The sequence below is a fragment of the Xiphophorus couchianus genome, chromosome 22 (assembly GCF_001444195.1).
Source record: "Xiphophorus couchianus chromosome 22, X_couchianus-1.0, whole genome shotgun sequence".
Classification (NCBI taxonomy): Eukaryota; Metazoa; Chordata; class Actinopteri; order Cyprinodontiformes; family Poeciliidae; genus Xiphophorus; species Xiphophorus couchianus.
Window position 1 is genome coordinate 28,710,528 of NC_040249.1, and position 15,769 is coordinate 28,726,296.

At 39.8% G+C, this 15,769-nt stretch overlaps 1 protein-coding gene and 1 long non-coding RNA gene across 3 annotated transcripts in view; one reads left to right on the forward strand and one right to left on the reverse strand.

Moving 5' to 3' along the window:
* Window positions 1-9,724, reverse strand: part of LOC114138501 (uncharacterized) — a 91,915-nt gene extending 82,191 nt beyond the window's left edge. The window contains exon 1 of the mRNA XM_028007812.1: window positions 8,782-9,724. Within this exon, the coding sequence (XP_027863613.1) occupies window positions 8,782-8,892 (111 nt within the window). The 5' untranslated portion in view covers window positions 8,893-9,724. The remainder of the gene's footprint in view (window positions 1-8,781) is intronic.
* On the forward strand, window positions 9,025-9,950 carry LOC114138502 (uncharacterized). Of its 2 annotated transcripts, none has more exons than XR_003594224.1 (2): window positions 9,025-9,138; window positions 9,751-9,950. It is a non-coding gene; the product is annotated as an uncharacterized LOC114138502 (long non-coding RNA). The 2 variants fall into 2 exon arrangements; XR_003594223.1 differs by having other exon boundaries at window positions 9,063-9,211.
* Window positions 9,951-15,769: the final 5,819 nt, after the last annotated feature.

Here is a 15,769-nt window from a genome sequence, read left to right on the forward strand (position 1 = left end):
TTACTCTGACTACCCCCCTCTCCTCCCGTCTCCATGTCCCTCCCACCACATTTTCAAGGTTCATCCAAGTCGCGTTGACGCCCACTCACCTCCAACGAGCTACCTCAGTTTCCATGGTAATTGAGTAACGACAGCGCTACACAAATATGTACTTAAACGCTCAGCTCCCCGCAACTCATTAAGAACATCTTCAGATGAAAAAATTTATCTCTCAGGGTGTTGTTTTTCTTAAAGGGCCAGCCTCCCACATCCGGCGACTCTGAGCTTTTCTAACTCCTGAGAGTCTTCGGCGAGTACAAACCTCTGAGCCACTTGGATTTCTGGAGCACAAAGGAACGTTTCATGACTTCAACTGGTAGTCAGCTGTCTTTCTGCAAGATGCGTTACATGAATGAAAGCTCTCAAAGTTTGGTGAAAGCAAAAGTTGGTGGTTGAAACGTAACGGTTACAGCTGTTCCACCGCCTCCACCGTGGCCCTTATGCTCCTTTTCCTGTCTGGTTTCTGCTATTAGACATATTTTAAAACGACAGTGGTTATTTTATGAAAAATCGACAACCCAAACAACATAAGCACCAAGTCTTTGCCGTTGGCTCGCTCTCAAAGCCTAATGGGAGCTGGCCCCCTTTGCAGTAGCCTCCCGTTTTTTTTCATAGCATGGGGATTTTCTGGGGGATGAGATTAAATCCACAACGATTTTGTGGAGCTTAAGTTTGTGGGTTTTGCAAAACATGTTTTTGGTGGTTATTTATTCATTTTTTCTAAGTTGTACTGCCACGGAGAAGCCTGATTTGTAAGCTTAAAGATGTCTAGATCTTTACTAAACGAGGAAAATATAAAGATTAAAGTGAAAAAAGTGTTAGCTCTACATCTTACATGAAATTGTAACAAGGAAGGTGTTCATAAATTACTCAGATGCATTTCTTGCTTTACGTGTTGTAAAGCGAATGTTATTTCAAACGTGCTCAAATGATTTTCTACTTATTGTGAAAAACTTTGACTAGGTCAGAATATGTGTCAGAGGGAAATTAGTTATGATTTTATGGAATGTCTGGCCTCAGATGCTGAAACTTCATTAACCAATGAACTGTTAAAAATAAAATACAGTTGCTTTCTAAATTTGTACCGATCCACGAGTTCTGGTTCGAGCTTCTAAACTAAATCTTAAATCTTGAATTTAAGATTCAAGATTTTAAAAAAAGAATCTTAAATTACCACACGGAAGTGGTATTCCATGTTTACTACTGTTTATTGTTTTTATTCAGCTCTTTGTTAAATAATATCTTCTGCTTGTTACTATTTTGTTTTTGAGGAGTTTTATTTCCACCATATCTTGTTTCTATGCTTCCTCTTTGTAATGTGAAGTTGCTGCTGTTTGCTCCTGTCCTGTCGCTTCCTTGCCATTGTTCTGTCAGATGTTCTCAGCGTCAGTCACAGAATCGTCTCTGTAGCTGATTTCATTTTGTGCTCAGTCTTTATTTTTATCATTGCACTTCCTGCTTTTACAGCGCTTCATGTTTGTTCACAAAGAGGCCTGAATTATAGCTTTCGACGTTTCGTGAATCCGCACATGGTTTTAGGGTGAAATGTCTGGTTTCAGGTCCCTAATCCCCATTTGTTCAAGTCGAGTTATTTTAGTATGTTTCATCTATCCATCTGTCATCTATACTTAAATTCTGTTCAGGCTCAAATAAATGTTGTCGTCACTTTTCCTGTTTGCCTCTGGTGTTATCTCTGTTGCCTTTTGTTGAATTGTTTTATGATTCAAAATGTTTCAAAGAGGACTGCAACACGACAGAAACTTTCCACAAATTATGAATTTGAAGTTTAGATGAGGAATTGGGGATATATTTCAAATTTCAAATTTGGAATAATTAACATCAAACGGATCTTTCAGCTCAACAGTTATCCTGAATACAGACCCAAGAAAACTCTTAACTGGTTTCAAAGAAATAAGCAAAGCTGCTAATACACAATTCAACTTCAAATCAGAAGAAAGAATTGAGTCTTCAGGTGTATAAACAAAGCTCTAAGAACTTCAATAATTCTATTTGCACAAATACATGTGGCTACTTTCTAAATGCAACAAATGTCCTGAAGTTGTCTTTAGTAAAACTGGCTTTTCTGCAGGGTATTAAATAAAGGTGTGTTCAATACCCATTCATTGGCATTCCATTTTACTACACATACATCATGTGCTAATTTGTGTGGATTACTTGGGCTGTTGCTGAAATCCAGAGTGAATAGCCTCATTAGCAATAGACTCACTTTTTTTGTTGTTGCTGAGGCCACAACTCCTAAAGTATAATAATAAAGCACATGGTTCTGCTCTTACCCGGTTTTCTTCCTATTGCAAGTAGGAACCAATACTGAAGTTGGAGACATGCACATATTTTAAAACAGGCAACTTGTTGGGAGTCAGACTGGGTAAACTCAAGCGCACACCCACCGAAGTATCTTGCAAACGCATGTTACCTATAACACACACTCACTTGTACTCCGTCGCAGCAGATGGCTCCACAGTCATAGCTGATGTTTCACACGTCAACGGAGCACTCCCTGTACTCACAATACGCAGTCATTCCATGGAAATCACAGCAACCCAACATACAAACAGGGCTGCACATGCAACCGCAACAAACTCATGACAGTACAGGCATTTTTTTTTTTTGGTGTGCATGCATGCACAGAATGTCCTTATCTGTGCTAATTTATGGAGCGAGTGGCCACTTTTGTTGGCAACTTAGCTCAAACCTCATCATAACACACACAAGTTGAAATCTTCAGAGGCAGAGAGTCAGGGGAAGGCGTTCGGCCCGATGTCAAAACAACCAACAGCACCAGATGAGGAAGACTGCACCATGTGACCCCCGCGGCTCAAGGACATCATCGCTTTTATAAAACACTGAGCAGCATCTGTGGTTGCTAATTGAAACACTCAACATTTAATAGAGACCTGTGATGAGGCAAATAAACCAAGGCGCAGTTTCTAATAGAATCAGAGGGTCTTTTTAAGTTGAGAGCCAGGTGAACCGACTGGTTGCCGAAAACATCTGATATTTGAGCTGAGAAAAAATTTAAAGATCAGATTTAATTTATGTCAAGTCTTTTTGTCAGGTGGATGTGGACACGATTATTCTTACTGGAATCATAGCAACAAAACTCTGGAATCTGTGATATTAGGAAAGGTGTAAAAAACAATTCCCTGACAGCTGGTGGGCCTGTATAAATGAATGTGACTGTGGACTGTAAAAAAAAATGTAAACACAAGCAGAGACAGAGGAAGAAGAGACTCAGGAGTGGGTTACATCTCTCTCCTTTTTTAGTAATTATTAATGCTGCTTTCAGGATTTGGACCGCCCGGCGCGGATCTGAGGCGAGCCAGGCTGACAGCAGGAATAGTAACACGGAGGGACGCGGGCATCCTGCCCAAACTTTCTCTGACACATTCAGGCCAATTAATGAACAAAAACCCACTTGATTCAGAGTGGGAGAAGGATTTGTTTTTCCCTCTGAGGAGGACAGACTTAGGAGATGTTTGATGTGCAACGATTCACCTGAACAGCAGACAAATAACTGTTGAACAAATAGCTTGGGTTTTACAATGGGGTGAGGTTCTGCACAGTCGGATGTTGATCACATGCAGCAGATAGCTCATAACTGACTTCTAATCGGCTGAGCAGATATTAGTATTTTATGACCAGTCGAGGTAAGAGCTGGTCTGAAAGGAGCCGTTTCCTACATGGGTTTTCACTTATGATGCCCGATTCAATCAGGGTTCCAATAATGGCTTTTGTTAAATTATCAGTATTGGTGTGATTGAGGAAATGATTCTCTAGACACCTGTTGTTGTGGTTTTAATTAATCACAGCACATGTTCATCTTCAGAACTGACCTTAAGGTTCAGTATTATATGTTTTCCAGTCACATAGTATCATTTTATAGCACAATCAAGTAACTTTGTTACCTTCAGTTATTATAAAAATGGTATATATATCAAATATAACTTAAAAGAAATTTCACTACGTAATTTAACATCTTGAAATTGGGCCTCTGTCTCTTTAAAAACCCCTGCTCTTTCTTAAACTTCACCTTCAGGAAGTCATGACAATGGAGATTAGAGGATTTCTCAAACATGCATGGAAGAATCAAAGCAACACACCAGGTATGTTTGTGATGAAAGAATAACGTTATCACATGATGTAAAGCTAAAAAAAACAAGTCAATTTTACCTTGTACTGCCCCTTTAATTTAAAAAAGAGGGATCAAAAATTAATATCCCATCCATTCATTATCAAACATGCTTATCCCTAGTGAGGTCATGAGGGCTACTGGTGCCTATTTCCAGCGGTCAACAGGCAAGACGTGGGGTCATCCTGGACAGGTCACCAGTCCATAGAAGGGCCAAAAATAAATAAATACAAATTCTTTTTCAAAATCAAACTGGACTTTATATAAAATATTCAATTTTTTGCTATACTATTATTGAACACTATTGACCTGATTAAAGCATACTTTAAAAACAACTAAATATTTCAATTAGGATCAACATTGAGCTATAAGTTTCTGTTTTGGGTTTTACAAATATGTGTACAACTAACGCCAGACACCTGCCTCTAGTACATTTAAACTCTTACTAAAACTTTGTTCTATTTATGCAGAATGACAAACATGCTGCTTCAAACAGTCAGGACATTCAGTTGTAAATCAGTCGCTTCTTATGTATGTATTCATGCAAACAACTGAGATTTTTAGCAGGATGAAAGTTGTCCTAGCTGTGCAAGTATTTGCAGGAAACAAGCATTTCCATCTTGGAATAGAAACAGCCATCCTGTACTCCTTCTTTATTCAGCTGCTCCCCCTGGCTGTTAAATTCCAAACCTCCTGCCTGTTTCCTCCATATCTTGCCTCCTGCCTCCTGCAGTGATGAAAACCGAAATAAATACTATATGGGGAATCTCTCTCCTCCAATTTTCATAATAACCTTGCCTTATTTCACTGCAGAATAAACAGTGATGTATAAGCCTTTCGTTTAAATCAGTTTCTAGAAGTTGTTCAGTGGTAAGCAGATGAAATAAACAACTGTCCTCCACCCTAAAAAGGAATAATTAATGTAAGACTGGTTGGACTCGTTTCAAACAGTATATCTAAACTTGGAAGTGAACTTCATGAAGGAAACTCCTCCATCCCACTGATTCCTACCCTCCTCTTTGGATTCCAACCCTGCTGCTATTTCTGCACTCTCACGCAATCGGCTTGTGCCGGCGTGAACACATCTCCCCCGTTTTTCTGTGCGCCAAGCATGTTATTTGAATTTTTAAGACGTTTCATGCAATTTCATCAGACCTGCCCACGCTAAGGAAGTTGGGGATAAAATTAGTTTGGTTAGATGAGGCTCCAAGGTGACTGGTGATAGTCGTGTGGGGTTGTTTGCCAATTAAAAACTCTTGATATAGCTTTCTATTCCTGGTTTAGGTGACAAACAGAGTGGAAATCTTTGAAGTCAGATGGTTTTCTTGTGCAGAACATATAATTCAGAAATGTTTTCATAATGTTTTGGGGCTTTTTAGTTTGATACTATTTAAATCTAAAAGCTCTTTCTTGATGAAGGTGCAATAATAGCTTCATTACTCTGTCATCTCTTTAATGAAGCTCAGTAATTAATGTGTTAGAAGTGAGTGAGCATCTGTTTTTTTTCTTTCCCTTGCCTTTGACAGTAATTAATTAGAATTGTGGTTGGAGATTTTGCGTGTCTTAAACTTGAGAAAAGAAGAGTTTCCAAAAACGGGACAAATGATGAGCATGAAACAGGAACTGTAACACTGTCGATTGGAATCAGTCATAAAACTGCATCTGTTGAAGTCACAACGTGTGCTTTCAGGAAATAAGCTGCTGAGAATAAAGAGTAACTTGCATGAGCTGTGCAGCAGAAGTACAGTAGACATTGTTCTGGGTTACAGATCAACAGGTACTTCATTCTTCACAATTCATCAGAATGAAAATCATGATTCCTTTAACTTGGTAGTTCGGTGTAAGACTTCATTCATGACCTTAGCATGCTGAGGTCATGTTACTAGCATATTTAGCAACATTTCTGTTGAAGAGCTTTGACCATAAAACAAGGTGTTTCTCTCATCATTGAAAAAATCTGATTGTGTTCATTCTGCAGCATTTTCTGCTTCTCACCACAGCCTACAAGACTGTAGAAAAAGACCTTTCTCACATAGCACTTCCACTGAACAGCGTAAATGCCAATATTGATCATGCCGGCCTATTTTTAATAGAATACGCTTTCTTTTGATATTTTAATGCAACATGCTGGAACCTTTAGAGCTACAGCTGAGAATTTCATTGATTCTGCTAGAGGCTGCAGGGGAATCTCCCCGGACGACTTCGCCTCATCATGCCATCATTAAATGTTGTCATAATTCATGATTTTTAGAGGTCAGAAAAACAGGGGAGATGTCAGAATTAAATGGTTCAAGCTAATATGACAACTTCACAAAAGTATGAGATTTTTTCCAAGGCAACATTTGTTGTTCTTGAATTTTAGCTTTAGCTTTCATGCTTATGTTTTGTGACCCGTTCATCACACTCATTCCCCTCATCCTGTTCATCACACTCATCCCTATCCTATTTACAACTCTAATTTCAGACTCATCCACCGCAATCTTCTTTTTTTATGTCTATTCATCACATTAATTTTCTGCATCCCTGCTTTTAATGTCTTCATCCAACTAATCTTCTTCATCCCTCTTTTAATGCTTTGTCATCCATTTCATTCTCATCATTTTTGTTCTGATCCCTTTCCATCCCAATGATCCACCTCATCTCTATGTCATTCTGTTTTAACATTCATCCTCCTTCTTCTTTTAGCCAATGATTCATCCCACTCATCCTCCTTACTTTTAGGCCAGTTTTTCATCCCACTCATCATTTTAATACCAATGTTTTATCCCACTAATACCTCTTCACAGTCCTGTCTTTATGCCCATCCACCTCCTCCCTCTTTCTTTTTATCACTCTTCATTCTTTTTTTCCATTGCAGTCATCCATCTTATTTTTTTGTGGCCACTTTTAACCCCACTCATCCACCTCATCCTTTATTTACAACCTTGTCGTCACACTCATCCCTCTTTTAGATGTATTTTCATCTCATCCATCTTCCGTATTCCTCTTTGTGTCCTTGTTTTATAGCAGTCATCTTTCTCGCCTCCTTTTGAATTATTTTTCTTTCAACTCATCCTCCACTGCCTCCTTTATTAGCACTTTCATCCGTCTCTCTTCATTCCTTATGTTTCTGATTACCATCCCACTCGTCCCCTTCTTCAAAACTCTTCCACTTATCCCCCCCTACAGTAATGCAGCTGTAATATGTATTACATGTTTTAAATGGTTTCAGAAACATTCAGTTGTTTAATGCACTGCTAATTCAGATAAAAAGTAATTCTGAGCACTATAAAAAAGAAGTTCAACACAAAACTAGTACTTTGTGTAAAAAAAACCTAACTAACCCCCTTCAACCCCCAGTCTTAGTTTAATTCTTAGTCACTTTAACAACTCAATATCAGTTCATTACTGCTTCTCATTTCTACCATTATCTCTTCTTCCCAATTCCTATTTTGCTTTTTGTATTATCTGGATGGCTGCAAAAATTGCCAGATCATTTCCATACTGAGATCATTTCCCCACAGTCCCTGTTGTAGGTCAAATATCTGAAATATTTATTTTGTTTAAACCTTAGTTGGACTAATCCACAAGTCAAACTTTATTCTATTTGATTAAAAAAAGTAATTTTTTTTTCACTTCCTCTGTGCAGTGTTCATGCCACATCCAGAGGAAACTTAACTTTCTGATCCTCATCCTGCCCTCAACTTTGATATCACACTCATAAAAGCAGACAATATTTAAGCATTTGACCATTTATAATGTTTTGTTAATTGAGAGTTAAGTGACATTAAGAAAAGTGCCTTATTTCTAAATTTTCTTTTAAATTAAGCACATTTTCTGCCTAATGAGCTTACTGTAGCCCAGGTATTACGCCCTCCTCCTGAACGTCTCTTTGAAGCTGGAAGTTTGTTTTTTCTTTTTCTTTTTCTTCTTCGGGTTTGTTGCATCTCTACAAGGACTCGCTGCAATTACGTTTGCCTGCTGCAGTTAGAGCCGATGAAGCACAAGGTTTAGTTTTAGCTATTTAAAAAAAGTAAGGAGTGTGACTCATTTCTTTGGTTCAAATCCTCCCCCGCAGCTCCATGACTCCACAGATATTCCTCTCCACTAATTTACATCAAGAGATTAATTAAGTGCGGTTAGAATTTTTTCGGTTTAAGCATAAAGCGTGGCATACATTCAACGCATTACTTTAGTATATTTATGTTAACTGCCGAATTATACACCTGAAAGAGTGCGTGTACAGACTGTTACACATGGCTTAGGGTAGGAAGAGCGAGAGGATCTCTCCGGTGACAGGGGACCCATCCCCATCTGGATCTTCCTGCCTCTCAATTAACCCTAATGGAAATGGCAATTAATTAACTCCTCTCAAAGAATGATTAAGAACCTGACAATCAAGTGAGTGGGAGGGGTTTAAGTAATGATAATTAAGAGGTAATGATTTCCCGGCAGGTGAAGAAATAAATTTTAAAAAAGAAAGAAAACTAAGACGCGCGTGCGTTCCGGATTAGCGTGGATTTACGTCAGGTGAACGCAGCCCGGAGTTCAACCGGATCCAGTTCATCTCTGCAGGTTAACGGAGGGAGAGCAAAGTAAGCGCGAGGCCTTACCGTGTTCCTCTGGCCGCTGGCTCCTATTGGTCCCCTGAAAACCCCCTTGATGCTCCTCAGCTGTCCGTCACGCAGGTGGGTGGAACTGATCACGATGTAGTAGCACGCCATTGGATAAAGTCGACTTTCATGAGGTTAAATATCTATCTAGCTCTTTTTTTTCCAAATCTTGAAACTTCCTTCTCTTCCTTCTGCTGCGCTTCTCCTGCTCGTTGGCTTTTATTAGGAAGTAGACGGAGAAGAGGAGGAGCAGCTCGGTTTTCCTCCCTGCTTGCACTGATTTATTCTCTCTCTTCTCCAAGTTTTTTGGAAGTTCCTCTCCAGCTCCGACTCCCTCCTTTCAGCGCCCGGGTCCTCGTAAATATTTCACCCTCTGCTCCTCCTCGGCTTTTCTGGGATGCTTTCTCCGTCTTTTCTGGATTTGCTAGAGGTCCCTGTCTCCAGTTAAATATTTCTCTTTAAGTCTTTTCATCCATCTCTTATTCATCAATCCTTCCCCGTCGCTGACTACCCTCTCCCTCCCTCTGTGTCTTTTCCGCTGAGTCTAAATTTCTTGGTGAAATTGATCAGTCTCGCAGTTGCTCTAACTATCTCCACCTCTTCTTCCTCTTCCTCAGTTCCCTGGTGTTTCTCCTCGCTCTTTGTCTAAGTATGGAGCAGGTCTACTTTCTCCCTCTCAGTCCTGTCCTTCCTGTCAGAGCAGCGCGTGCAGCTTCCTCTCAGATGCTCCTCTCCTCCGCATGTGCTCGCGCTCCTCCCTCCCTCCCTCCGCTGATCTCTGGCTCTGTGGCCGGCAGAGAGCTTTGCTCCTCAGTTACCCCGCCGTTACCATCTGCCCTTTTAACACATGGAGTGCTGACGCTTGCTCCCTCTCTCTCCCTCTGTCTCCCTCTCCTCCATCCCTTCCTGCCTCTCCTCTTGCTGTCTTTCTTCTGCCTTTAATCATCCCCTTCTCTCTCTTCTCTCAAGCCAAAGGAGACAAGCTCCACCTACCGGTTAGCGGGGATCGCACAGAGCGAAGACACGGAGAAGCGGAGAGAAGACGGTCTGAATCCACGCCACGGTGCCTGGACGTTTACCCACAGCTGGCAAGGCTGGAAATCTACCTACGACAACCACACGATTTACAATAAAGAGTTGGGGTTTTTTCTTCTTGACTGAAAATGAGAGTTTTTCTCTCTTTTTTTTTTTAGCATAAAAGACAAAGCAAATTTATTCAAACATAATTATTTTTGCTGGTTATTAAGTCTCACCAACTCAAATTTAAGACTCTTTAAGGCCATAATAATTGAGATCTAAGACCGGGATCAAGATAGAAATGTATTTAAAAATCCATTTATATACATTAGAATGGAAAACTGTTATAGAAATTGTACTATTTGTGAGATTAACTATAGATACTCATTCTTACATTAGTTGAAGACATTAATTGCCATTGTAACAGGCTATCTGCAGGTTTTAACATATCAAATTTAAGATTTTTCAAGAGCTGACTGAAATATAACACCAAAAAAAGGAAGTGGTTTGGAGATTCTGCTGTGTTACAATCAAGCGTTGGAAAAACGTCACATTTCTGGGGTCTGTTTGTGGCTCTTGGCAGCAGCTTTGGGGGCATATTTTATGTCAATTTTTCCGTTAATGATAAAGTCCAGTCATATAAATAAAGAATAAAACACAAAGGAAAGACCTTTTAAGGCTTTTTGGAAAAAGTAATAAAAACAACTACTTCTGGTGAGACATAAAGTAGAAAATTACAACCAATCGTGACAACAGAAATTAGCTAACCTAATCAAAGCTCCACATTTATTAACCACATTAATCAGTGAAAATCCCACAACAAAAACAATTTAAGATCCACATTCAGTGGAATATGAATTGGAAGACACATTTAACTGCCAACATGCCCAGTTCTAGCCTGGCTGTCGCCGATATGCAGTTCAGCTCAAATTTCATCTCCCTTCAGGGCTTTGTCTGGGATTTCTCCCATTGAGCTGAATTTCACCCTGGTCAATTAGCAAACCGAAGGAGGAGACGTGAACGATGATGTCGAGTTTCTACGCTCGTTTAGAGTTGTGGTAGTTGTAGTTTGGAAGTGGCAGAGGAGGAAGAGGATGAAGCTGTTCAGTCCATACTGCATCAGGATCTGGTTGACCCATTGGAGCGGACTCCGTCAAAGCCTTTAGCTTTTCTATTATATATTTAAATGGACATAAAATGTTAACTTTTGTGGTCTTTTTCAAATTTTAAGAAAACAATTTGGGGCAAAGATTCCAGTACTTGGAGAATTGAAGTAAAGTCTCAGGCTTTTTATAGAGGCAAGACAACATCTAGTTCTTTAGATTTAAAACAAGAACATTTTAAATACCAGGCATGAAAATAAGTCTTTATACTCTGAAGAAGTCTGTGTTTTAGAATTGAAAAGTAACCCAGGCACTATTTTCTTTTTCCTGACTTAAAAATCCCCCTTGCCTTGTTTATAATAAATAATCTAATAATCCAGCTCTAACATTTATAAGACTTTAAGATTTAGTTGAAAGGAACCACAGAACCTTCTACTCTACAAAGCCTTTGAGCCGTCTATGTCTATGTTCTAAAAAGACTTCTTTAATTCATTTATGACAGAGACAGCTCAAAAATAGAAGACAAATGTCTCCCTAAAAGAGACAGAAAAGAGGATTCTTGGCTCGTTATAATTTCAGGCCTCCGATATTCAGTCCCTTATAAATCACAAGAAACCGACTGATTGCCAATTCCTTTATCTAATCATCATTTTTATGTTCTTTCTCTTTCATAAATCTGTGAACTTCCCATTCTGAAGCTCATATTCTGTTTTCAGAACATGTTTTTTTCTCTTCTCCCTTTTCTGTTGATCAGAAGAACCAACGTTTGTCCCGTTAGAAGTGAATTAAGGTTTCACTTCCTCTATACTTTCCAGAGAAGTGAATCTTAATGTGCTCTTTGAGAAGTTAGGGATTTATATTAAAACGGACCATTTATTTTCTCTTTCCTCCAGAGAAAACTAATCAGTGAAAGCAGCTCTGAAAAATGGATGCTATGAAGATGCAAATGAACATCCTAAATCAGCTCAAATCTGTATATTTGACCTTTGACCTGCACTGGATAAATTCTGAAAACATTGAAAGTTGTCACTAAAAGTCAGAATGATACCTAAACATTTTTTATCTTCAGTCTAACGGTACGTTCTGTGGTTAGACTGAGATGTAGGTTGAGTTAGACTGAATGTGAGAAGGAAACATATGGCCTAGTAAAAGGAACAAAACTGAGACACAGAGAAGCCACAGAGGGCGCGGCTCTGCCAGGCCGAGCTGGCCAGAGTCAAGCTGTCTCAGCTTCAGTCCCAACAGAACCTGTACCGACTGAAAAACTAACAAGGTTTCAAAATGCATTCCACACTCAGTTAAACTGAACATTTTAAAGTTTAAAAATGGCCTACAAAAATCACAAATGAGGTCAGGAGAATGCTGTTTTAATTAATTTCTGCTTTTGCCATTTCTAACATTATTGAATGAGTTTAACATGATTTTTAATGAGACAAAGAAGCAGAAAGAAGAGTGTAATCCTGAAGCGGAAGAAGGATTATACTTAGTTTTACGTTTTCAGTAAACAAAAATCCAAAAAGCATAATGTGTATTTACATTCAGACACATTAGGTTGTCATTTTATTTAGAAATAATCTTAGAGGAACTAATCTTCAGGAACTAACACAAAAATATTTAATTACATACTGTAATTTTGTTTGCTTTTGCCATTAAGTTTAAATGTGGCACTTACATTTTCAAGAGTCTTTGTTTACTTTTCCTTGTTTTCTTACATTATAAGAAATAGAAGTCTGCCTCTGGATCTGCAGAAAGAGAGAAAAAACCCAGAAACCCCAACAACAAACAACATTATAAATAATGTTAACGTTTCTTTAGTTAAACATGTCCAGTGCATCACCTGATTATCAGGAATCATTAGCCAAACACATTCAGGTCTCCTGAAAATATCCCTATTAGGTGACCTGATACCCTCAGGACAACTTATGAAGGAGTGAATGCTAGTACACCAGAAAGGTACAACGAACTTTATTAATAAGTATGAGAATATATTAACAAAATAGTTGAACTTTACAGTAAAACATTTAGACATTTAATAAACCCTATATCTTGAGCCGGAAAAGGGTAGAGTGCCTTCTCCGGGTCAGGGGGGATGTCCTGCCCCAAGTGGAGGAGTTTAAGTATCTCGGGATCTTGTTCACGAATGGGGGAAGAAGGGAGCGGGAGATCGACAGGCGGATTGGCGCAGCGTCTGCTGTCAAGCGGGCGCTGTACCGGTCCGTCGTGGTGAAGAGAGAGCTGAGCCAAAAAACGAAGCTCTCGATTTACCGGTCGATCTACGTTCCCACCCTCATCTATGGTCATGAGCTTTGGGTCATGACCGAAAGAACGAGATCGCGGATACAAACGGCCGAAATGGGTTTTCTCTGCAGGGTGGCTGGGCTCTCCCTTAGAGATAGGGTGAGAAGCTCAGTCATCCGGGAGGGACTCAGAGTAGAGCCGCTGCTCCTTCACATGGAGAGGAGCCAGTTGAGGCTCAGGTATCTGGTTAGGATGCCTCCTGGACGCCTCCCTGGTGAGGTGTTCCGGTACGTCCCACCGGGAGGAGGCCCCGGGGAAGACCCAGGACACGCTGGAGGGACTATGTCTCTCAGCTGGCCTGGGGACGCCTCGGGATTCCCCCGGAGGAGCTGGAAGAAGTGGCCGGGGAGAGGGAAGTCTGGGCCTCCCTTCTGAAGCTGCTACCCCCGCGACCCGACCCCTGATAAGCGGAAGAAGATGGATGGATGGATGGACCCTATATCTAAACTACCTAGCATTAAACCAGTGTTATGAAACAATGTCTACACTATTCTATTCAGAACTAACATAGCTCTGCCCAGACACAGAACAAAACTCTCTTTTTTTTATTGGTCTAAAATGTGGAGGGAATAACCAGGCATCCTTATAAATTCAATTCTATCAGTGCAATGTTGTTATAAAACTATGAATGCTGGGAGATGCAGTTCGATCGGTGAATTGTGAGCAAAAATGGAGACTAACTGTCCTGTACTTTGACAGGGCTATTGGTGTTATTGTCTTTATGAGTATGAAGTTTATTGTAGCCTAAAATCCCTCTTCCATACATGACTGCATTAAGCTTGATCCTTTCATCACCTCTACCCATTTTCTTCTGTCCATACTGATTGTTGTAAATACAACAAAATTCAAAGAAATGCATTATCCATGTAACTTTAGGTGTTTTTTATTTTTCCGGTGCACATTTATGTTAATGGCCCAGTAAAGTGTGACCACTGTGACAGGCTACCTCTTTCTGCGATGACACCTTTCCTCCTGCTGTCAGACCGTTTTCCCTCACCGCTCACCAGAATGTGGAACAAGCCCACCAAGGCCCCTCTTCTCTGCAGCCTCCAATTCCACAGTGGACCAGTTAGTTGGAGGAGAGCGTGGGTGCCTCATGCAACTCCACCATTTTGAAGTGTTCCAAAATCCCTGGGAGTTTTACTGAGAAAAAGAGAATGTTATTAATCCTGATGGTAGAGAAGGTGTCTCACTCCTGAATCCAAACTAGTAGAAAGTTCCATAGTTCAGCAGCCTGATAACTTAAAGCTTTTACTAACTTTTTACTGCTTAACATTTCTTGGAACCATAGATATGTCAAGTAGATTTTAACTTATGCTGACATATTATTTACAAAACAGTCATAACATATGTTTGCTAATCTACCAGTCAATCTGTTTGTCAGTCTGACATGAATTGACTACATGTTTATGTGGGAATTTTTCTGCCATAATCCCCCCCATGGTGTAGCCATTACAAGTTTTGAGAAGAAAGACATGAAGTACTGCTTTCAAAATATAAATCTAAGCAAAAGTATTAAAAGTTTTGAGAACAAAAGACATAAAATCCAGCTTTCAGACTGAAAGTTTGAAAGCTTTCAACTTGGGGAAAGAAACATTTCCCCATACATGTTCACAATGTAATTATTCAGCAGATAGAGGTCAAGTAGTTTTCCAGATTTCATCAGACTCTGGTGGTCAATCTGTGTTTAACACACATTCCTGATTACCATCTGATACAGGAGAGAAGGAAGAAGGTTGGACAGACATGTTGCATTTCTTCTGACTTTTACGACGGTGACATGAGACGTTCGTCATAATTCTGTGCCAGAGGAAGCCAGATATAAACAATGGCTGAAAATTATGATTATGAAATTCTGAAAGAAGCCCGTGTCAGTGAAGCAGTGAAGTTACAGTCACTGTTCCACTAAAGGCCATTGCTATCGGTTTTTGCTTCTTTTGTGTTCTGATCATGTTGGCTGCCATTGATCAACGACTCTAAAATCCATCGATAGACGGCGGCGGCCATTATTACTTTCATAAATAGTTTGTTGCTGTGTGACATCAACACTTTTCTGCACCTGCTGGTTGCTTTGGAGTCGTAAACCATTCACACAGGAGTCTGATTGCAATCGCATTTAATTAGTAGTATGAACGACAGTGCAAAGAAAAGAAAAGGATTTTAGCAAATGACTGGAAGTGAGCATCAATACAGTTAAATGAATAAGCAATTAATGAGAAAACCAAATCCTGTGGACTTTCCTACACTGGGCCGTGGTGATCAGTGTGTTGCGATGATGGCACACACTACTCGGTTGGAAGTTGATCCTCTTCTGTTTCTGACTTTCTGTCCTGACATGTCAAAGAGTGGCCAAGCTTCAAAAAGTGTTTCTCCCTTCATGGCTTGCTGCCATGTCGTGGATGTCAAACAATCAGTCATGGACTCTAGGAGTAGATGATGTGTTTGCAGCACTCAAATTAACCCTTGACTGACTACCATGTCACCAAGCAAACACAGGTTTTTACATTTGGCCTGCAAAATACTCAAAGGTCCGTAAAGAAAAATACAGCCTTTCAAATGTACATGTAAAC